General features: G+C 37.8%; 1 protein-coding gene across 1 annotated transcript; it reads right to left on the bottom strand.

Moving 5' to 3' along the window:
* Positions 1-5653: 5653 nt before the first annotated feature.
* Positions 5654-25241, bottom strand: lrrc38b (leucine rich repeat containing 38b). Its single transcript, XM_026167139.2, has 2 exons — positions 23720-25241; positions 5654-10902 (listed from the first exon to the last, which is right to left on the bottom strand). Exons 1-2 carry the CDS (start codon positions 24345-24347, stop codon positions 10655-10657), a joined length of 876 nt encoding a protein of 291 aa, XP_026022924.1. The 5' UTR covers positions 24348-25241; the 3' UTR covers positions 5654-10654.
* Between the last annotated feature and the right edge of the window lie 381 nt (positions 25242-25622).

Genomic DNA, 25622 nt, shown 5'->3' with positions numbered 1-25622 from the left:
GCAACAAGGATTTAAGAGCTCATGAGGCTTTATAGTTTTAATATATCAATGTCACAATCAGTGAGAAGTGGATTTTAAACTAATCTAAAGTTAAGTGTTCAAGCAATTTTTATTAAAATACGTTGAAAATAAAAGGAAGATTTGTCTTTTATCTTTGAATATTTTATAAAATAAAAGGTCTGATTGGTATATAATTATCACATGGAGCCTAAAAATAGTTATATTTTTAACAACTAATCCTAACAGACCTCTTCTACTGTATGATGCAAATAAGTAAAATCAATGAAAGATTTATATTTAAAGATATCTCTTTAAATATTAAAGTGTTTCATTGTTATAGTCTTTGCACAATGAGTTATCATGATGTATTATTTTTTTAGGCTTTTTTAACACAGCTGGCTTTTAATGAATCTCAGTTAACTTTAATGAATCTGTTTTGAACTTGACAGTTAATAACCATACAAACGGAATTTGAAAACAATAGTCTTGATTCGAAGTCGGGCGGCATTCATGCAGGCTTTCAAAACTGCGCTCACTAGTCCATTACTAACTTTAACAGCAGTTAATAAAGGAGCCTTTTTTTTCTGACACAATCATTAACATTCATGTTGTGTTTCAACATGCAATGAAAAATGATTGTCAGTCAGCTTCTTGCAATTAGCGATAGAGGATGCATTGATTTAATGACACTACTCTTCGCTATGTAATGAACACTAAAATGATCCGACGCTCAAGGCACAAACAGAAACCCTGATTGATAGGCTTTTATTTTGGTGTTGCGAGAAAAAACACTCTTTTGTTAATTAAACCATTAACAATAGAGGCTCTTGTGAGCTGATTATAATTAACCATTAAAATCAAGTGTGTAATTATTCATATATCTCATCTTAACACCCTTTTAATTTCCCTTGCAGGATTAATATACAAACAGTTAACCTAGCTAGGACATATTAACACTGTTATTATGAAGTGATTTATTTATTTGATGTGCAAACTGCCAATAGCCTGCAGACTATATTATCACTGTCAAGGGTAAATTGGCAGACACTCTTGCGCCAGGTATTGATTAAACCATTCATCTGTATCATCACCTCCAGACACACAATAGGGAAACATTTAGACACCCTAATGAAGTCCTTGAGGTTTCGTTTTTTTACGTTTACCATCAACGTGTCCCCTTACTACCCCCTCGTTAACTGTTCCAGGGAGAGTAAACAAAGCTGACGTTCCTAATGGCTTCTCCACCTTTTAAAAACACCGAACATGAGCTCAGAGACCAGCAGGAAACTTTTGAAGCATGCGCACAGGTCTCATTGTTTTATCCATCAGCAACTATTCATCCCATTGTGGGTGACTTCACAGGGAGAACAGCCCCGTTGCCAAAAAATGAACACTCTTGCAACCTTGACATTCACGATGTTGTGAAAGGGTTTGTAAACAGTGAGGACGTAGCACTGAGTGATGCCAGGAGGAAAACAAACGTGGTCTGTCTTCAGTCTTCTTTTCTCTGTTCCATTTGCTTTCTAAAAATGTGTTGCTCTCTCAACCTAATCCATCTTTTAGCCCTAAGTAGGCCATATGGATGCCTATATTTATTTATAGCACACCTCTAAAATAAGCTCTTCTCTCTTTTATATATTTTTTTAATATAGTATATATTACTATTAGCATTTCTTTTGATTACACATTATATAGCATGACACATGACACTTAGTGTGGCTCTTAGTGAAATATGACACATCTTTTATGTAAAAGAACGTCATCGTTCAGTTTGCTATTGTTCTCTTTTCTTTTTAAGTTAGCGCCACTTCTTTGTGTCAGAGGTTTTTGTAACTGGCATCTGAATTGCATGTGTGAGAATCCATGACTAGCATTTAGCTCTAATTGCAATCCTTCAGCTGGAGCATATTGTTTCAGTGTCTTAGTCTTTTCCATGTAGGACAAGTATTATATTACAAACATGTTAAATGAGTAATCGGAGATCCATCCAGATTTTGATAGACAAATCGTGACTTCAGCTGCTTGCAGCCTTGTTTTCTGGTGGTATAATTTAACTGCAGGCACTAAAAGTAGACGTATCTGCTACCACTAGTGGTGCTTCGTGCAAATGTAGTATTTTGTAGAGAATTTGATTAATGTGGTACATATTGACCTCATTAGGCCCCAAGTGAGTCAGGTTGAGCGATGCAAAGATCCATTCCCTCCTGCCACTTGGCGCTACCAGCTTACTCTTCCCCTCATTTATCTTTAATGTGTTTGCTGTGCTGGATTAATTTCTCCAGTTCAACACACATCAATCACAGGGTGATATCACTCCCCGCTTGGTGATTACAGTAAACACTTTTTTTCCATTATGCACTAATGTCCACTATATTGAAAATGACTTGTTTTTACACAGCTTTTTCAGTTATTTTTGATTTGGCCTTATATTTTGCAGTGTAACTTCTGAAAATTGAAAAGAAAATGAAAAAAATATTGCTTTTTTGATCTGTTCATCTGACAACTGTTTGCACTGACTATACAGAGAGTGCATAACACTTTTATCACACAATGGTGCATAATAGAACTTTGCTCTTAATGAAGGTAAGGAAGCAGTATTTCATTCACCATTCATTTATCATGTTTCACTCTTAATATTTACACATATATGTTTTTTTCTCTATACAAAGAATACAATTTGAGGGTAATTGACTCAGCCAGCCTGCCAGCCTGTGTTTTTGTGCAGTGGATGAGCAGTTCGCCAGGAGTATGCATTGATGTTCATGGCTGCCCACGGCTGCGTTGTCCCTGATTCACCTCTCACCCTCTCTGCTTTGAATGATATTTCAAAGCTTCTGTCAAAGTGTGACTGGGCAGTGGCAATACACATCATCACTACACTGTGGATTACTCTGACATTATGTTTTAAACAATATTGCAGTAGCAGTAGCAATTCCTATTTAGACTACTTTGTTCAAATACATGAATACTGTTTCAACTATTTCTTTAATTTGGCAGGTGAGAATGGAGGATGGAAGTCAGGTGGCAGACAATCATACTAAAATGCCAAGAGTAGCAGCTGTTCAAATTTCTCTTGACCACATTATTTTTCATCCTACCACTGGGGAGCACCAGAGTCAGAAATGTGTGCACAATGGTAATGGGCTTCATCAGACTTGGTAAAAGAGCACGTGAGATATTTTACACACGAGGGTCAGTTTACTCATCAAGAGGAGGGAGTAGTTTCCAGTCTGTTAAGTCAGGCAGTTGCATAATGTCTCCCTTTTCTCTAGAAGGCGCTGTCTAAAGTAGAAAAAACTCTATGATGTCATCAGAGGATTAAAATCAGGATCTATCTGCATCTGGTGCTTCAGTTCTGATCATTTTTTTAAGCCGTTTTCACACGTGAGTTCCACACAGTATCAGTATAATCAGGCTGGACAATGTCGAGAAATCCTCATAACGGGAAATAGTTCAGTTCAGTCCATACATGCTCACTTCTGAGTATGTTTGGTTTAGCCGAGACTGCTGGCTGTGCAGAGCACGCAGGAGGTGGGACACATGACGCCCACTTCCTCACTGTGAAGTCACCAAAAATTTACCTGCCTTATTCTGACATACTCACAACGGGACATCATAAAGACTTTTTAGTGCAAAATTAAATTGTACTAGACACTGTGGTTATTCAGCTGCAGTATCTATCTCTTTCAAACAGCCTGTGACTATTCCTATAAAACTAAATTTAAAAAAAAGTTTGTATTTATCACAATAAACATACGTATATTAGTTTAAAATACATTAATCTATTTTAAATTTACAACAGAGGAAATATTCAAGGCAAATTAAAGTTACTAGTTAGGGAAAAAGAGGAACATTCTGAGAATCAAAGTGAAGAGTAAAGGTGGGATAAAGCATGAGAAGGTGACACAGCGTTTGATCTAACACCACCATTTTCTCTTTCACACTCATCTCCACTAAGTCCCCACTTCTGTGAACTCTGTGAACATTCAGCATCAGTTACACCAACAGAGAAACTGATCACACACGGCTCCTTTGAACTTCGCAACCTGACCCACTGCTGCCCACTCCTTCCAAAAACCTTAACTCCACTGTAAGTCACCAGACCATTATTCATTCAGTGCTTCCTCTCTGGGGGTTGGCTTACTTTCCTTTCTATCCTGCTCACTTCCTGACTTTGTGGGTCACGAACAGACAGTAAAGAAAGACGCGGAGATAGATATCTAAATGTAAAAAATACACAAATGCTTCTTTTCCCAAACAAATTTCACCTACGTCATTTGCTTAAATAATTTATTACCATGTAATCTTTTGTCATAATTGTTAAAATTGAAGCTACTCTTATAGCCTACAGTGATCGTACACCTAACGTGTAGTGAAGCAGCTGTAACTATTGCTGAAAAAGATCAGTAATCCTTCCATGTTTGATGCCATTAATATACTCAGTGATGATGGGGGTGGGAGTGAAAGTCTAAAATGGGTTTACAGGGCCACAGCGCTTCAGACATTCTTTTTCTTTTTTCTTTTTAGATGCCAGGTCCAGTTAGCTGATGCATGGAAAGAGAGGCGAGGCAGTCGCACACTGAGGGCCAAGCTTCCCAGCATCCCTCCCTCTCCCTGTTCCCGCCTCGGCGTCCAAGAGCTCGGGCCTCCGGCTGTGTAGCCATGACAACCAAATGAGGTAAATGGTTGCAGGAGAATCCTCATCACGACCACCTTCACAGCACTTCTTTTCAGTGTAGCATGAATGTAGTATGTACAAGTCTTTCCCGCATTCTGCTCTGTATCCAGTGTAGTAATTCCCATTTGGAGTCACAATAAATGAATCTCAGCTCTTTCTTTTCTGCAGTATAGCATCCGCCTGCTTTCTGTCAAGCTAACATTACACGCCCCAAGGGTTGTTTTTATCCCATTATTCTCTTCAGACGGCTTTAAAAAAACATTACCTTGTTAGACTGTATAAAAGATTCTCACAAGAGAACATGACAAAGGCACATGCTGGGGAAAATATGGAAAAATGAATCATGAGTATGAGGGATCAAGAAAATGCAAACCTCTGTCATCCAAAGAGGTTACTCCTTTGAGCCGTGCATATAGAGGAAAAAAAGGAAAAGGGCTGCAAAAAAAGCAGTAAAAGTATGGAATTGCATTGCATGTTGAGTAATCCTCCTGACTTTTTTTTATCCTTTCATCATATTGCACAATTGTCCAAATGCAGAAAGCTCACACTGACAGATACTGTACTTGAACAAGCTGGATACTTGTTATGCAAGCATATGGTATTTCATTTTTCTCCCAAGTCTCTAATTTCTCTAACACCCTTTCCAAAAATAGTGCAGCCATTTGCATACCTGCAGTGTGATAACACTGCTGTGTGAAATAACACACTGTGCAGTGTTTACAGATGAGCCTTCCTCATTTGCTGCTGTGACAAGAGAAAAGCTGTCAGGTCCAGGGAAACGAAAGGAAGACAGTCACAATTATTATGGGGTCATTTAAAGACTTTGCAGGCTTCGTGACGAATCACATTTCCACTAAAGATGGCATGTGATTGACACAGAAAAATCCGAATGAATTTGAATGAGGTCCTCTTCCGTAAATGATGTTTTACACTAACACACCCTTCCCCTTGCTTTCTTTACGAGTGCAGGCAAACAATGTTTTAAAATGTTTATTATTTGTCCAGTACAATTTGGTTTGTATCAGAGGTATATGGAAAATTAAACATATTTCATTAGTAGCAAATGAATATCCTTTTTTAAATCTGTATTTATACAACACAGTGTCTTTACAAATACAGACCAGAAGACAGAAAAGAAAGGATTTTATTAGCAGTATTACTGTTTTTTTTAACGAAACATGAAAATACAGCTACACACATGATCTCTTTAACAGTATCTGTTTGACATTTGGAAATGCATTCAGCAGCAGTAGCATTGTCACCACTCTCTTCTGTCACCCAGTTTAGATTTAAGCCTTACTGACATTTATCTGACAAAACATAACATGGCTTTTTTTGGTATTCTAAGCAATATCGAGACACACTGTACGAGAGCAGCCACTACTACCTCTGCTTTCCAGGGTGCACAACGCCAGAATGTTATTTTGGGGACAGATTTTGAATAGAAATTGAATAGAAAAATAGAAATGAATCTGAAGTTTATACTGCAGATAACTCAACAGTGCATGCTGTAATGTGCTGATATTGTTACTTAATTAAACAAGTAAGGGAGAGGAAACTGCCATGCTAACATATGCTTTAAACTAACAATTAAGCTAAATAAATAAATTGTTAATGTACAGTAACTACATAGTAGTTGGAAATGATATGTATCAAAAGCCTCCCTCTGATTCCTTGACTTAGGTATGTGTCTGTTGTTATTAGCTGGGAATGTAGTTTGCCTTTTAACGGAAAAATGATTCGGCTAATTTAATCCCATTTAGCTAATCCGATGGTGTCATTTTTTTCTTGAATATGTCAATATGCTCATCTACAATTACAGACTCAGTTCCTTTAAAAGTCCTTCCAATAGACTCTTTTAATGTGAACTTGCAACTAATGACATCTTTCCAGTGGCTGTGAGCAATTTCAAATGTTGTTATTTAATAGAAACTGCCACAAAAAGTTGAAACTGGAGACTTTGGAAATGAAATTCAGGTGCAAAAAAGAATTGATTAGTTCAAGCCTGTCAAGCTTTCCATTGTTGCAATGCTGCTGTTTAAAGTTATGACAGCAAAAGACAAAAAATCACACGTGATCTTAATTCTGAAGGACTGGGTCGTTCACTGCACGGAAATATAAAAGTATGCTTCTCATAGCTAGCTTACAAATGTGGCTTCAGCTTCTGATTACTTGACATGTGTGGAAGATATGTTCAGATTAGCAGCACTTTGTGTACAAAGCTACTCAGAACCAATTAAAAAGACCTTTGTTACAATAAAAAAAAACACAATACGTGTTATTTGTTCTTACATAAACCTTTGAATGTTTGCTTACTATAGAAACAACCTTTGACCATGCAGTTTGATTAGTGCTATGAATTGTTGTTCCGACTTTCAAACACCCTGCTTTACTTTTCCATGAAAAAGAGAAAAAGAAGAACAGAAATTTGGCAAATGTAGCAGTAGCCAACATAAGTTTGGCTGGAGTTGATAAGCATCAAATTCCCCGTTTGCAGGAAGGAGGTGCTACCATTAGAACTCTAAATTCTCATATAGTGCAATCTTGGCTAAGTGCAATGCTGAAAAGATATGAATCTGTAAACCCACAAAAATATGTTTATTTTGTTATATTCTGCAGATATGCACTGTTGCTCATCCTGTAGAGCATGCACACCACTTCAGTATAGAAAACCAAAGCTTGACAGGCCTGCTGACATACCAAGTTACCGTTATGACCGGACAATTTATGAAAGGAGTTTATTCAGAGGTCATTTTATATAAATTTATAATAATCATATCTTTAAAGTGTACCAGATGGTGTCAAATCTAGCAAATAAACAACATCCATACAGTAAAAATCACATTGTTTATAAGGATGTGGCATTTTCAGCACAACATGTGACATTACAGGCTGGTACCAACAAACAGTATGAGATAACACAAATTTCATGAGTGTGTACCAGGATCATAGGAGTTTCCTTTGTGCTTTTATTGATGCCTACACAAATGGAAAAATAACAAAAAACAAAGAAGGCCACATTAATTTTTTGTCAGTTTCTGCAAAAATGTGCTTAAAAACGATGCACATTCAGGGCTATGACTTCTTCAAAGGGGACAGAGGCATTTAGAATTCCTTTTTAACTTTTTTTAACCACACAGAAACAATGACTATTTTCTCATGGCTCTTTTTCTATCTGCTGTTTGTTTGCATTTAGAGGCTTGACATTCTTTCTGCTACATATCTCAATTTTACTGAATTATTCATGCCTTACAAGAATGTAAGAAGCAGTACAATATACCTTCAGTTTGGGTGGCAAAAAGAGTCTAGCTTTCTGCTTTCCATATCTTAATAATGGAGGATTTAAATATACAAAATGCAAATATTGTAGCAAAAAGACATCCATGAAATTCAGGGCATAAGTTTATTAAATTTGGAATGTGCTGTACTGTTGCTGCTTTGAATACAGATCCTGTTCATGAAGCCGGGCCACGTTCACACTGCAAGCTTTAGCGCTCAATTCAGATTTAATGCTCATATCTGACGTTGTGTTGTTGTTGTTGTGTTCGTTGCTTGCGTGCCCGCTCACAAAACTACTTAAATAGCCAGTTTAAATAGTAAATACATTTCTAATTCCACGGCGAACTGCTCGCCATCCTAAACTGACCCACATTTGAAAAAGAACAAAAACAAAAATGTTGCATGCAGCATGCTGTAAAGAATTAAACACATGGGCCACTGAGGCCATAGTGTTTCTTTTATAAGCTGATGTACAGTGGAAGCCAAATAGTTCATAAGGATGACAACAAGGATGAGGAAAAAGAGAGCCAGCTTCTTAACACTATCCCCGCCAATGATGAAATATTCCAGCAATGTTTTCATATCATAAAAAATTCTAATTCTTACTTTTCCTTTTGGATTTCACTTTCTTTTAGCCTCATCTGCTCCCTGAAAAAGCACATAGAGTTGGGTTTTATCACCTGCCAACAAGGCTGGGTTGTTAAGAGTGAAATAAAAGCTGCGTGTTTACCGACATGACTGTTTCGATTGAGTTTGCATTGCAAAAACTCTTCTGGCTGGTCATGATTTTAAATTTTTTTTGAAGAGTCATTAAATTGTTAGAACAAATATGTCTTGTCTTCACATATACATTCTTTCTACTTTTTCTACCAGCTCGCTGTACTATCTAATGCTACAGCCAGAAAGTTTTGGCAGTTCACCTAGAAGCTGTTTGCCAACAACAACAAAAATTGAAGAATGCCTTACTAACTACCAGGCACTGGACTGTTAAAACGTGCGTGACACAGCGGGGTGCTACTGCAAAAGCTGGAGAAACACGCAAAGCCAAACACCACTACAGCCAGTCAAAGAATAGTCTAACATTTACCAGAGAATTTTGGTCTAAATCAGAAATTAAAAAGTTTGTATTTCAACTGATTGCTGATTTGGACACTGTTGCCTGCAGTCTGAATGTAGCCATAAGAATTTTGATATGAAATATCAAAGCCTCAACTTTAATGCAAGATATCAAACTTTCTAATAAAGGTACAGCAAGATGTAAGATATCTTTAAAATATTACTGGATGTTTAATTATTTATTACTAAAGAAGCCAAACTCTTGCTTGTCACCCTCGTTCCCTTTTTCTTTTGAAGTGACCTTCCTGTTAACGTAAGTGTTGAACACTGTCATATATATAACCAAGTAAGACAGAATGGAAGAAAATGTAAATCTTTGGAGATTATACCTGTTGAAGTAAAATGTGTGTACAGTGTGATTTGGCTTTGATTTGGGAGCTATGTTTACCTCACTAGAAGCAAAAGTCCTTATATGCAATTTCTCCTCCATCTGAACCTTTGGCAGATGAACACAGTACCAGTCTATTTGCTGTAATTGAGGACTAGCCAAAATTAGGTTCACCATTTAAAGTGCATCATTTAACACAATAATTCTACATAGATTCTATTTTTATATTGCATTTACCATAATTTATTCATTTGATTGATTATGCTGTTGATATTTTATGAATTTCTTTCTACACAGTTCACAAGTATCAATCTAAGGAAGTTACAGTATGTCCTCTTGATTTCTATGATTGTTTTACTTTACACCATTTTATTTTGTACATAAATTTGTGATTATGTAATAAATATGTGCTAGAATGTGTAGACCCACTAGAAGCTTTTTCCGCCTGCAGTACATAATTACCCAAATCCTGCTTGTTGAGCTGACATCCCTGCCACAGTCTAATTCTACATGCAGAGAGAACAACAGTATTTGCCTTCTTCAGTGCTTGTGAACAACGTCTTAATGTTAGTGAGAGTGGCTGTCCAACAGAGACTCGAGAAAATGGCAGGATATGCCAGCATATCATGTTATAGGCAGTTAAATATCGAGGTCACTGGTCAATATGACATCCTTTTTTATGGAATCAAGATCAAGCATTCTGGCCTACTCAGATAAAACCCCAGTGAAAATCATTCAAAGGGTCACACTAACTTTGAAGCCATTTTTACAGGATTTCAGATTCCAGGATTGAATGTCCTACATGACTAAATTTTGAAAGATTTTTGGTATGACTAAGACTAATACGAGAGTACTGCAGCAACACTTTTTTTTATTATCTATTTCTTTTCTTTTTTATATAAAGGTCTTGGCATATTTGTGTAGACTTATAACACTGAGCCAAGAGCCAGTGGCCATAAATGACCACAAGCGCTAACAGCCAAAAATAAGATCTCTATAATAGCATTTTGCAAGTGGTGCAGCACACACGCTAACCTTTAATAGGACTCATTCCTTTCCAGTGTCTTTTATTACCATATTTCAGAAGTCCATGTGCAAAGAAAACAACTTCAGCCTTAACAGGGCAAGATTGTACCATTGAACAGTCCTGGATATTGGCCAGAAAGGAAACGGCATGGGGCACACATTGTCTTCTATGTTCTCTCACTGCTGGAAGAAGAAGGGCCGCGCAGTTCTTTAAAAGTAAGTCCTTCTCACTCCTCACTCTCCTCTTCATCCCCCTTAGTGCCTTTACTCCAACGCTGGAAGCAATGAACAGTTGAAGCCAGGAAGAAACTGGTCATAATGGCCACCACAGACACTGAGATGCCAGAGAAAATGATGATAAGAAGGTCTGTTAGAGTCAGGGTGGCCTGGCACTCACGGAAGCTGTCCTTTGAGAGCTGGGTAAGGGATACACGTCTGCCATCCATAGGGAGGGAGCACTCCAAACCTTTGACCCCTACATAGAGAGAGTAAATGCGATTATACAAATGAACAAGACACATTGAACCTCACATTCATTCATTTCTATACAAATTCATTCTATGGCAGTACTTACATTACAGTTTACATCATATAAAAAAACTAGCACATAGTCCAGGTACTGTAGGCCTTAATACAGTTCACTATATGCACTGCACAAACACAAGAACTCTAATTTAACTCCCCACTGGTTTAAAATTAAAGGTGATGTGCATTTGATCTACTGCTCATGCAGCCCACACCTGCTCAGAACTAAAGACTATCAAAGAAAAGTGGAGAGCATAGTTTGAGCTGTCCTGTTTGTATGAAGCCCTTTAATTCTAGATAGTGGAATATCTCAGTTCAACAGGGTAACGCGGTTTCTTCCTAAGTGTGGGAGCTGATTTAATAACTGTAAGGTCGATCAGAAGTCTTCACTTATGAGTTGAAGTTGCACTGTGTATACAGTACACCCACCCACACCATGACTGTAGGTTCACTCTTGGAATACAGCTGAAATACTGTGAAGCAAAGTGATACAGTATATGCATTAGTGAGACATGGTTGATTTTATCTAGTGTGCTGTAGTGCTGTGAAAGCAGCCCATTTTCATGATCAATGCATTAGTTTCAAATGGTTTGGTGAATGAAAATAATTTTAAAAATAATTTAATTTGCTAGCTGCACAAGGTAGATCTCTTAGAATGCACACGCTGTTGAATAATGACCTCTGTTGCACTTCAAAAATCCACTGATGTACAGCATTAGCAAAGGGTACTGTCTCAGACAGGGGCACCTTGACCAAACTCATCTCAAGATGAAGCCGTGATAAATCAGTGAGTGCTGCTCTCTGTGCCTTTGTCACTTTAACGTGGTTTATTGTTCAGACATTGTTTAAATGGGAAAGGACAGTGACTGTGGCTTATTGGATTTCAAGGATACAAGCCCTTTATCAGAGTCTTCTTTTCCTCTCGTGATTACAAATGACATCAGCACTGGATCATTCGGATCAGTTTTAACACGCATGTGTTGATTACAGGCCACTGATACTATCACTAAAGACGGAAGGTGTTCATGCTGACAGAGTCAGGTATTCAAGTTATTTTAATGAGAACTTGATTAACATTTGACATTAACTTGATACAAGTTCTAATTAGGTGCTAGAAATGTTCTTTCTTTTTGTATTTCTTGACCTTCATACTGCAAATGTTATACATCAACAAATTTAATGTAACTAAATACTGGCAATGTGCACAGGTGGGAAAAGTAACGTATTACAAATATTTTGTTCTGTTCTGTGCTCTACTTAAGTTTTTATTTTTATTTTTTGACAACTTGTTACTTTTATTCCCTACATTTTAGTACAAATATCTACTCTACTTAAATTTTCATAAAAAAGGCCCAATACTTTTGGCTTAAGCCATTTGAGGGGAGTTATTGTTTCCTGTACCTCCACAAGGTAAATGGAGGGAACAATAATATATAAAATCTATCCTACTGGTGTACTCATCAGCTGTGTTTGTTGCACATAATAAGCATCAGTAAAATAGGTAAAAACATATAATTTAGACATCATTAATAGCGGTACTCAAGAATTACAGTGGGCTGGAATGATCCAGAAAAATCAGGAACGGCATTTTTGGTGCAATTATTATGATTCAGACTCCACTTAAGTCTTATGGTTGCCTCACCCACTGAATCCACTTTTCATATCCCTCTTTAGGTATGGAGGCAAAGTCACTAAGTCTACAATTTGGTAACAGCAAACAGAGACTTTTACTATCTACCTAATCTACTTAATGAAGACTGTATGTACTTTTTCCACCTCTGACAATATATTGTGTGAAGAACTAGACATATGGATGCAAGTGTTAGTTTATAGGTGGGTAGAGATAAATCTTTAGAATGTGGGTGGCTACTTTCTACTGATACTGTGCATGCAAATGCACACACTTGGCAGTACATCAATTCTGGATCTTTGCTCAACAGTCAGCACAACATGGAGCATACTGAAGATTTTCAGTACTGCCCGAGAGTGTGTTTGTTCAATTAAATACCTTAATTCTGCACCAAAATGAAATTTTTTATGTGGTGTTTAATTTATTACATTTAAATTGTGGTAAAGTATTAGAGGAATGTTAATAATACAACTAAAACATCTGTGATGATCAATTAAATAATTGTTAAATGTATACAACTTTGTTGTAAAGGAACAAATAACCTTCAAAAGTAAAGCGAGTTGGAAATATAAATGTACAAATGTAAATATAATTGGAAATATGTGCTGGTCCTTTGACTGACTCGTTAGAGTGTTAGTTACACTGTTTAAGACCTTGTTGAAACTTAGTGACACCAATCTAATAAAAACCTCCTACATGTCAGCTGACATAAATATTATGGAACATGTCATCAAGATAACAATAACCCAAAATTACAAGACACGAAAAAAGTTATGTTTCATACATATTAAATACACTATTTTGATTCAATGTTATTTTAAATAGCAACTGTCACAGTATTTGGGTTTTTCATAAGGTTCTGTCCACATCTCCATCTCCGGCAAGGGTCTTTGTCACTAAACCTTTTAACAACAAAGTACGAAATCTAAATGTCAATAATCATGCACATATTTTGATCTAGTTTCATTTCCTCTGTTTTCATCCATCTTTTTCCAAGCACCTTCTTCACTTGTGCTAGACCGCAATAGGTCAGACAAAACATTAAAAAACACATTTCTTACAGACATCATGATTAATGTATTCCAGTGTAAATGTATAAACAATTTATGAATGCATTATAGCCTGGAAAACAATGAGGTTTGGTGGTTCTGCTCTTTTTAGACTTACATAAAAATGCCACATCCAAGTCATCATGTTTGGGAGTAATTCTGACAGTACATATTAATGTATTATACCTGTTCGAACCACGACATTTATGTATTTCAATTTCATCACAAAATCCCAGCATCAAGAGGTTTCAATAAGCCAATACCATCAGTCCTTATGTAGCTCAAGAGGAGCATATTGGTTCCTGGCATCATTAAGTCCACGACATGTCGGCCATATGCTCTGGGAATCAGAGATCAAAACAAATTCATATTTCACTGCCTGTGAGAATACTGCTCATTCAAGTTGTCTGCGTGACATGCATGTGCTGAAGAGGCAAAGTTGGCCTTATAAAGGTCGCAATGTATTTAGAGATGTTTAATCTCCTTTCGTGACAAGTATGAGCTGAAACGTTTTGTTGGCTTTTAATGCTTTCAAAATCCACTATTCTAAGCATTGCATTGCGTAACCAGCCACATGGCTCACACTTTGAAATTTGCAAAGTGCAGTTTAAATCAGCTGGGCTTCTTTCTTTTTTTTAATTGTTATTTTTTTCCAACATTTCTATTTTCTCTGACAGTACTCAAAACTACTGCTTGGACCTACTTTATAGACATTAAGAGTGTGATTTCCTCCTTTAATATACAGGTTTATGAAATTAATTGTTTTTGTATAAAGAAGCATCTTGTTTTCTGTTTTATCTAATATGCACCATCGATGTATATTCCAAAAAATAGACATGGGTAGAATGCAAATTAATTTGCATTAACTGGTTAACAGCAGTCATGCTGAATGAAAAGTCACCTCTAGCATAATTATCACATACAAAGACTGCCTGTCTTGTCCATTTGCTCATAAAACAAACGATTTACATTCATATTCACAATGTGCTTTCTGCATTGCAAATAACCAGTCACCTTAGAGACTTCGCCTTTGCCTTTTGAGATATTTTTGTCTGGTCTTGCCTCTTTCAGATGCTTGATTAATGACATCTGAGACTAAAATTATCCTGGTGAACACATGGCCCCTGCAGGAGTAGCAGCATTATCACATTTATCAAAATGGATTTAGAAAACAGATCAGTGGTAGAAAGAGACGGCAAACTTATCTTCTTCCTGGTAGTACTACTTTTTACTATTTTACTGTGAGCTAACATTAAAAGCAAAAAACATTATCCCAGCTTGTTCTCCCATGGGATAAAATTACAGCCAAAATCTCACCAATGCTACAGCCAACTGACTGCAGTTAAATCCATTATAATCCATTATTTTGAAATTACGTGCAAACAAATCTTCTCTTATAAAACGATAACAGACTCTAGACTTGTATGTATGGAAATAGCCTCTTAGTTATGAAAAGTCAAGCCAGTGCAGAAGAACCTTAAACCTGCACTCCTTATAATGGCCACAAACTCCAATGATACACAAATGTAAAACAAATGATTCTTCACCAAAGTGAAGAGTTTATGGTTTCACTCTGAGATTTCAAATCTTATTAAACAGCGCAAAATCATGATTTTGTTAAAAATGATCCAAAGTGGCAAACATTGTAACTAAACAGGGTCAGCTTCAGGGTGTAGCCACCCAGTACTGTATGAGCATATCATCACTACAGCCTTTATGATAAAGAATTTGAATGTATTCCATCACATTCCTCCTATTCTGCAGTAATTCAGAGGCTTAGTAAATATCACTATAAATATAAGTTAGATGAGCCTGATAAAATCTATGAATATCCTTTTAGTAATTATTTGAGTTTGATAAGTTGAAATAAATGTCTAAAGTGTTAACGTATGTGTTTGTGTTAAATTAAGGTATTTATTTACATTTATCTCAGACAAAAAATTCAGTATGTGGTTCACAGCATAACTTCTTTGCATGTACTTAATATTTTTGTTTAAAATTGAATCAAAACATTTGAGAAATAGGTATCTATACTCATCAGTATCTTGTACTAAAATCATTAATTATTCAAATCAATATTATTTACAACTAAAAAGTGTAAGTAAAACACAATAACGTAGAGTAATTGAGTACCGTGAGCCTTTTTCATTGTTTTGTTCATTTTGTTTTTTAAATACTCTGAGCTTTTGTGTTTGCTCTCCTGGTTTGCATTTATCCTTCAAGTAAAAGGCTCTTGCCTTTTTAGTGCTTGTTCATTTCGAGTTATTTCCATGTTTATGAAAATTAAATTTTCATTTGGAAAAATGTTAACATGTGGTCATTTTTTATGCATGTATTATGAAACACACAACTACATATTAGTTTGTTTGGTTTTTTAGACTTAGACTACTAGTGAAATACAATAACATTCATATTTGAATGTTAGAGGGTGATCGTGGCTCAAGAGTTGGCAGTTCGTTGTGTGATCGGAAGGTTGCCGGTTCGAGCCCCGGCACCAACAGTCTCGGTCGCCTACTGCCTACTGGTGGTGGTCAGAGGGTCCGGTGGCACCAGTGTCTGCCAGCCTCGCCTCTGTCAGTGCGCCCCAGGGAAGTTGTGGCTACAATGTAGCTTGCCATCACCAATGGGTGGTTGACTGAATGCAGTGTAAAGTCCTTAGGGACTAAGTAAAGTGCTATACAAATACAGGCCATTTACCATATTTAATATGAAGTACAATTTTGATTACGTTCAGCTTACAATATAGATGGAACAAAGTTTTGGATTAACTGACCATCTATATTTCAGTTACATTGACCAAGTACGTCAATGTTATTTACTCATTTTTTTCATGTTTGTTTAACAACTACAATTATTCATTTCAACTTAATATGTTTAAGAATTAGTTATTTAATTGATCGAGTATATTGAACAGATTTGGCTGGTTTCCAATCTACTCAATATTTTTAAGTGTAAAAGTGTTGCCTCAAAAATTTTAAGTAAATGTCAGTTTTAGTTCTTAGAGTGTGGGTACAGCTCAGAGCAACACAAGTCTTGTATTTGTCTCACCTGTAATTAAAACACATTTAATGCATTTATCACATTTATTAATTGAACTGAAATAAATGAATACATTTTCATCTAATATAATACTCATTGCTTCAGTAGTTATTTCTCACAGTTATTTAGTAGTATCTATTATTTAAACAACTCTGCTTTTGTCACATAAGCATTGTTATAGCTGGAGTAATACAGGGAGCTGGGAACAAGCTTTGTGACAGCAGTTATCCAGGACATCCAATGTTAGGCTCAGTGAAGCCAGGAAACCCCAAGAGAGCCAGACTAACTTAAACTCACTTCTGGGAAGAGGCTCAAAGGATGAGGCTCTCTTTTGACTTTTCTATTTATACAACTAGTTTAAAGTAAAAAAAAAAAAAGTAAGCGCAATGCAAATACAGTTAACAGATACCAACTGCATAAGTGAGCGAGAGCGAGAGAGACAGAGAGAAAAAGCTTTGTTTCCTTTGCTTATACCTGTAATTGAATTTGGTACCTGTCTTGTCCAGTGTAAATATGTTTAACAATGAGGTATCTGGAAATACAGACTGCAGTCCCTGTGTTTTGTTGCCCGGGGATAACACAAAGATGCACATTATCAACCTAGATTGAGCATATGCTCTTAAATGTTTAAAGCCCAATTCTTTGTGAATCCAGCAAAACATTTAATAAAGATATGATTTCTAGTAACTGTAACTTCACACTTACTCTGGCAGAAAAATAAGATGGTGTTTTAAAGTACACAGAGTATCTAGGTCCATGCAGTGAGTCAATGACAGCTTGTTAAGTGAGTAAGCTGACGGGGTACAATTTTCAGAGTTCAAAAACACGTGTAAGGAGCAGGCTACTGTGCACTGACACAAATCAGATCCTTACACTATCAGGTATGTCGGCCCACACAGCTATGTTACATTCCTGGCACGGACAGTTGATGGATTATGTTTAGGATTATAGCCAGTCAACAGGACGGGCTATCTGCTGTCTCAGTCGTGATTGATCTACCTAGCTGTGGCAGAATGATATCAGAGGCTTGTTTCTCTTCCCTCCCTCAACACCACAGTCTTTGTCCAGATTGATCTCTGCACCAAAGGCTAAAAGCAAAATTACCCCATCAGTACATCTGCACACGTATAGTAGTTAGCTTTCATTTGGCCATAGCATACTGGTGTCGAGGTACTCTCTATGAATACTCCAGCTGCGACAACGATTAACAAAACTGTCCCCTCCCTGCTGTATTAAACGGGATGAATGTGCCATTCAAGTCCAATATTCAGCGGATGTAAATAGAACAAGGCAGGCATAATTGCAGAGCGACTGAAAAATGATTCAGTTCTAATCCTCCAAAGAATTTGAAGGAAATCTGGGAGAAAATGGTGAGATGTATGCAAGAAAAGGGCAGCAGCAGGGACTGGAGTGTGGAATGTGTGAAGTGAATGCACAGCTGCACAAAATGACGAGCACGTATGTGACAGTGGGGTGAGGGTGACTCGTTCAGAAGGGGATTCCTTCTGCATGTAGACTCAGAGACATCGTTGCACTATGGGAATGTTTAAAACATCTCATCTCAAAAACAATTGAAATTGCTTATTCCCAAACACCAGAGGTGACTGTTTAAAAGCAAATGCTAGCAGATATATTTCCACTATGTCATTGGACTGACAATGCAATGTGTCTATTGTCATGATTCATCCCGATAAAACAGTTAAATATGCAAGTCATGTATGTCATTTATGCCTCGCAGTTGGCCACATAGATGAACAAAAAAAAAATCTATCATGCACGATGTTACACACTCGCAGCGAGATAATGCTTTTGGCTTTTCACCTTTTATTTCTGACACTGGCAGATTATCCCTTTCTGCTTCTGTATGAGCTCTGTCTGATGCTATCCCACTTTGTAATCCTGTCCACCTTTCACACTCAGCTTTCCCTTCCCAGTACTCTCTCCTTCACATCCCAACTTTAAATAAACATTAAATTAGGCCAAGATAAATCAAGCTGTCCGTCTGTGTTAATGGAACAGATATTTTCTCTTCACGGTAAAGATAGCAAACGATCATGCTGGGTAGTATGGCAACATGCGAGTGTGAGCCAGTGGCATCATATTTTCAGACTGTGCTTTGGAGTGCGGAAACAGGTCTCAAAGGAGATACTTGATACGCTGTCAAGGAATATTTTGATTTTGACCCTGTCACATGAACTGCTAGTTTGTCGTGAAAGTGTTTAGGTCACGACTAGTGTTGATAGCAACTGCATGACGAGGCTCAGATCCAGTCTACCGTCGCCCATGAGAGTTGGCCTGTCTTGCCCTGTAGGCAGCTCTAGCTCCAATTACCCTGGCCAATGTGCTGTAGAACTGTGTCACTGTGAATTATACATGGCCTTTGTTCATCCTTAACCCAAGAGCACTGGAGACAGCAGTGGATCATGTTTACACTCATCCTTCCACTGAAACATTCATGAACTTCACTGTTGGCTAAAAACTAGACATTTAAATGGTGCTAATTCTTTTTTTTTTTAATGGAAAAGTTGATATATATGACTAATCAGCTGGCTGCTCAACAGGACAGTTGATGGTTTTTGTATAAAGAAATGGTAAGTCTGGTTTAACTAATTTAAAAAAAAAAATCAATAATAATTTTTATCAATGTTGCACATCAACTTTTTTTTCTATCCAAAAAGTCCTGAATTGATGCACCTTCCAAGCACTCATCATGCTGGCCTGCAGTAATCACTGTTATGCAAACACGAAATTGCGCTGTACTGTGAACTCGAAATCACAGGGGAAATCAAGAGGTGAAAAATGAAATGGGAATCCAGTTTACAGCATGGGCTCTTCAGCTGCTACATTATGCAGGTCTTAACCAAAGAAGTCATCGATACCTAGGGAAAACATAAAATAGCACTACAATTTTTCTTTATTTACAAGTTTGAAATTAGTTTGAGCTAGCGCGACAGACAGAAAGAGAGATACTTTATTAGTGCTCTATATTAATTCCGGAGAAGGATTTCTGATTTAAAATTTAGTGAAAGGCTTTTTCCTGCAGCAGTCTAGCTTCTGTGGTCTTTGTTGAATTGCTAAGAAAACAAAAACACATTCTTCAGTGTTTCTAGGTCCTCTGTTTATTGGAACAAAACCAAGGGAGCTACACTGATTTTCAGCTGGACTTTCTTTTTCACCTTCGTGTTTCATGCCTTGTTTCCCCTGCTCTCTCAACATCATTTTGTGGCTTATCATCTGCGTAGCTGGAGCAGACTATGACTTGGTACTCGGATGGTACTTTCATCACGGCTCCCGTTATCACATGGTACTAGTACACTTCCAGTAGCAGCTGCGTTTTCTTATGTCGTCATGCAAATGATGTTATCACAAGCTATTTGCATAGAGTTGCACATAATTGTTTGCTTGTTTTTCTATTCTACCCTTTTTGCAGTAACACCACTCAGTTTCAGTCTGAAGCCACATGACAGTGAATATTAAAATGAGTATGTAGTGTTTAATTGGGATACCACTGGAGTAGCCTTAGCCCTTCTGTTTTTAATATTATTGAGCTCTTGCTGGTAAGAGAGACAACATTCTCAAATTTAAAAACTATTTTTTGTAGCTACTTACCTGATTTGCTGCTTGATTAAAAAAAAGACATGAGGATGCAACACCCACAAGTGTGAAAAGAGCGCACTAATGGAGAATTTAAATTCTACTTTCTGTCTCTGTAACTGATTTTCTCTGAGATGAGTGAGACATTAAGTGGAAACGCCAACACTGATGATGGTTGTTAGAGTTGATACATATTGAAACGCTTACCAAGTCAAGCTCATTCACTAATGAGTGTCCATCTGTTTATTGTGTAACCACTTCCAATACAGCATTTCAGAGACTAGGTCATTGCATTTTTCCATGATCGAGGGCTCAGCCATTACGTTAATTAGGTCTGGCAGTTTGATTCCTGCATGTGTGAACCGTGTTTGTAAGTCCAATTCACTATAACCACAAATTCTCCTGCAATATGTTCTTAACTTCTTTATATTTGTATGAGAAAACTTAGTTATGTAAAATAAACTTCTGCTCACTTCAAAAAACACATTCAAGGTGTTAGTGACATACATGAACATAACAACACATATAATCCACAGACAGTATTTTGGTAGCTGTGTAGTTCTATCATGCGATACACAAAGCCGCTTCTATATACTAAACACAGAATAAGACAGCAACTTGTTTGGAAAGATATTTTCAGTTCAGTTACTTGTCCTGTGTGACTGGTACTAATTTGCATTGTTTTCCAATAGACTATAATAAAGTATAATTAGTATCCCTTTCACCAAGATATTATTTATCTTGGTCTTATTAACACTAGAAAGTAAATTCCAGACATGATAAAATATTACAAAAGACTGAGCATAGACTAGTTTAAAGTCTTTACTATTAGGTTTGACTGTGCGTTTTGTCCAAGCTGCTGGGGCCAGAAAACAAACACTTTCTGATGGGAATGTAAAAGCTGCTGATGAGGTGAGATAAGCATTACGAACTGAATTTGAGAGTGTGTTTTGGGGCCAGTTGGCAGTCATGACAGCAGCTTGGCCAGGCCTTTGGCTTTTTCTTTGTTGTTGATGTCTGTCTGGCCAGCTTTTGCCTTGGTCCAGACCTCTGAATCAGTCCAATCGACTGTGTTGACTGATTCATCTGGCATCGTGACATACAAACAAACAATGTTTTTTATTGAAAAAGCAAAGAGTGCCATGGGATCTCTAACGATTAACCATTAGCCCCTTAAAAAAGCATTAGATTCAGGTGGAGACATTGGTCTCTAGTGATTGATAAGGGAAATTCAAATCACCTTGTCCCACAGAAATTGGTTAGAATGGAGGTAATGTCGACTGGTGATGGAAATAAAGTGTGATGTGTGATATTAGGTAAGGCCAGCGCTGCTAATGCAATTCATTATCCCCGGGAGTTGACAACACATAGAGCCTGTGATTAATGCATTTGCAAACTCCTGCTTGGGGGAATTGGGTAATCTTGCCAGTTTATCAACTTTGCTTCCTCACAGGCCTAAACTTGCAAATTTGGGGCAAATGAAAAAAGAACACAGAAGCAGAATCAATAGCTTGGTACACCATGGCCTAAATGTATATTAGAAGTTTGCTTTTGTGAGGTGTCAGCAGTTTGTAACAGCCAGCCACTTTGGGAGGGAGCTGAATTAGAGTGTTACCCAGTCAGTTCACAATTTTAGAGAGGGTTATTTCACACATAAGGCATAAGGGCAGGCTGGCATTGATTTGGACTACATCTTTTAATAATTAACCATGGATTTCATTACAGAATAGGAATTCTGGAAAGGATATCCACTATCTGAATATCCTGTCTGCACAAGAGGGCAAGGTAGAACATCAGCTGGCAGGGTGAGGGGGGTTGGGTGTTACCCGACTGTCTGACAAAATATTAATGTCAAACCCAAATCATTATCTTTTCTTAAACCATATGAGTATTTTGGGGCTTTAACCAGAACAAACAGCAATTGAAAAATAATCTAGTTGTCAAAAATATAATGAAATGAAATAAACTGAACAATAACTAAGCTACATCTAAAATCAAGGTATACACGCAGGAAACACAATTGAGTTTCTTTTAAAACAAACTATCTAAGGTCATACTTCCTTAAAAAAGGTTCCAGCTTTGGAAATTTGAAAACACTCATGTGGATGTGCGCATGTTTTTTTCTGCAAACAATCATATCTTCTTTCTCTCGGTTAACCTATTCAAGAGACGAGAGCAAGTTTACAACCCCCATCTTGAACCACACTGTTATTCAGGCTTTTGATAAAACATGTTTCTTTGTTTATGCAGGGCAACATTTTACACCCTAACAGTAACTGTACACCTTCATTTTTAAACCCAATAAACTGTTCATGAACATTTTGTGGCGTATTCACAGGTTTGGTTGCTGTTTTGTTTTTAAATACACCCACTGTGAGCCACATTCAAACAAAGTTCTCAGAAGATGTACAGCACAGTTTAAAGTTCATGTACTGTCAGATTTGTTTATTTTAGCTTTTTGATCGAGTGCAGTAGTCTTCTCTTTTGAGAAACCTTCTGTCTCTTATGTGAGAATGTTGATTGCGATTAAGATATTTTATATAGCCTGATAAACAGAATGCCAAACAATGGTAATGTGTTCTGTTTTATCTGGGACATACCATGCAACTCCCTTTAGAATACATTAGCTCTGCTTTCATGATGTAAGAAGATCTTACCCTGCGTATAATACTTCTGAAAGGACATGGTGACCCCCTTTGTCTTGTTTTATTCCTCAGATAAGCATGCACACATGGAGATTGCCTTGTAAAGCCTCCAAAACTTCAGTCCTGTTATCTAACTCAACGCTGCAGGCTAAATCACAGTGGCAGACAGTGTGTGTATATTATGAGCCTTAAAATTCACATGGATAGAGCAATCAGCACAGGAACAGGAGGAAGAGTCTGATTGTCAGTGGCATAGAAAAAGGTTACATGGCTGAAATATTGTCAACTAAATAGCAAATATTATGCGAGAATTATATATATTTTCTTAAATATTATATAGCCAATATAAATATAAGCCACAAATGAATGCTGATGATTACATGGGATATAGGTCAGGCTTATCTACATATTCAAATGTGAAACCATTAGAAAAGCAAGTTAGATTCTTAATGTGAGTTGTTTAATTTCTCTTTACAAATCAGACAATATTGCATTTCAAGTTGCTTTCTATAACAATTGATTAACTTTATACACACACTGTCCTCGCAGTTTTCACTTTCAAATGAGTGCTATTGTTTCGTATTACACACTTGGTCTCACACATTATAGGCTGTGGGGGTGGAGGGAAAAAAAGACACAAAATTAGAACAAGGGAGAGGGAGGGGGGTTTCCTCTCCTACAGGGAAAACATAAATAGACCAGAGAAGTGTTGTGGTAATGGATTTTCCATAATACTGTTGAATGTTGTAAAGAGATATGGTTTATTTGGGTCAAACACATGAAGAGAAAATGGCTCTTTTTGTTACTTACCATTTGGAAGCTTATTACTGTTCTCCGTTAGCCATGCAAACAGGTTGGCAAAGTTGCAATTGCACACCCAGGGGTTGCCCTCAAGCCTCACTACCCGCAGGGAGGGCAACTGACTCAATGCCCCCACCTTTAGGGTAGACAGCGCATTACGCTCCAGTTCAAGTTCTCTCAGAGAGGTGAGGCCCAGGAAAGCATCCTCACTCACCTTGCTCAGATATGGGTTGTTTCCCAGTCGTAGTTTGATCAAACTCCGAGACTCCCCAAATGTCCCCTTAGGGATTTCAGTCAAATTGTTGCTGCCAAGGTCCAGGAAGACCAGCCTGGAAGAGGTGCTGAGAGTCCCTTGTTCTATGTGGGAAAGGGAGTTGTTCCGGAGGTCCAGATAGACCAAGTCACTGTATAGAACCAGAAAGTCAGAGGGGATACGGTTTATCCAGTTGTCGGCCAGCAAAAGCCTCCGCACATCCAAGGGGATCTCATCGGGTAAACTGGTTAGCCCACGGCCACTGCAGTCCACAGTGTGAGGATCTGGGCACAAGCAGGTTGCTGGGCAGTTCTCCCCCCGGGTCCATAAGACAGAGGACAGCAAGATGAGGATAAGCTGAAGCCAGCAGACACATGGCAACATGGTCAAGGGGGGGAAATGAGTTAGGGGAGAAAGAGGCTTGGGGTTAGGACAAATAGGAGAGGGTGGTTTGGGGTTAGGAACAAGAGGATGAGGGTCAGAGGGCAGGAGATCAGGACAAGGGAGGGAAAGGGGTGACTGAAGGGGGTGAAGGGGATCAATCCTCCTGGAGAAACATCCTTTTGTTATGGAGATGAATTTCTGGAAGGGCTCAGGAATTGGGAGATGGCAGAGCAGCGTTGAAAGCTGCTTTCCAAGGGATCATGTAGCGAGCTGCCTGGATAAAATAATAGCCTGCCTGCTTTGAATGAGGAAAGACAGGAGGATAGTAAGCAGTAGGTAGCTTGAAAGCAAGAACGACTGCTTCTAACACCGAGGGGAGGGTAGAATGAGAGTGGTAAATAGACACGAGCGAGCAGGGAATGAAGAGACGTCGGGGGCACAGACAAGGGAGAGGGGGGTTGAGGAGGAGGCTCTGTCCGCCACACTACCCCACAGTTGATCTGGCGGCAGTGACAGACAAAGACAATAAGGTCTCTGACACAAAAGGATATAATACAAAGCTCTGATTCAAGCATGACAAGCAAAGAGTAACATCGTTACATCCCTCCATTGGACCCAGGTCTCTGTATAGGAAAGCCCGTTGGTCTGATGAGAGAAAGAGAGAAGCTCACGGAACATTGCTCAAGTGTTCGTAAGGTTGTCTCCCCTTATTATTCCTTCTCTATCTCCCAGTGCCCTGCAACATGCTGTGTTACGCTGTCAAGCCCTGCATCAAAGCTGTGTGAGAGAGAATCCAAATATCCAGGCAGAAGCCTCGTGAATGTAGATTGCAGTGCTGAGCTGCACACAGCCATGCCAATCCAACGTCTGCCTCTGAATCTACCACAGTTTATCACATGCCCTCTCCCCTCTCATTATTTGCAGGGGGCGTGCCTGAACCACGCTGTCAACACGTGATGTCACTTCCTATAGTGTTAAAAATGATGATTGGTTGTATCTTAAAGTATAAAATTTGAAAAATGTGATGCTGTTTATTTTAATTGGCATTTATGTGCCCTTAAAGACATATCCAGGAAAAAATATCTATCATGTTATATACTTTTAGAAATCTGTTAATTTTTTTAAATTTAGCAATGAACATGTAGATATATCGATAGACAGACAGATGTATAAATATATAGAAGTGTAAACACATTGGTCTTTATTTATGTATATTTATGTTCCTGTAGTATTTTGTTTCTACAATGAACATGAGCACAGTTTTGGTGTAGTGTT

This window comes from Astatotilapia calliptera, chromosome 5, assembly GCF_964374335.1.
Source record: "Astatotilapia calliptera chromosome 5, fAstCal68.1, whole genome shotgun sequence".
In the NCBI taxonomy this organism is placed as follows: Eukaryota; Metazoa; Chordata; class Actinopteri; order Cichliformes; family Cichlidae; genus Astatotilapia; species Astatotilapia calliptera.
Note: the sequence above shows the minus strand (reverse complement) of the source record. Positions and strands in the feature narration are given on the sequence as shown.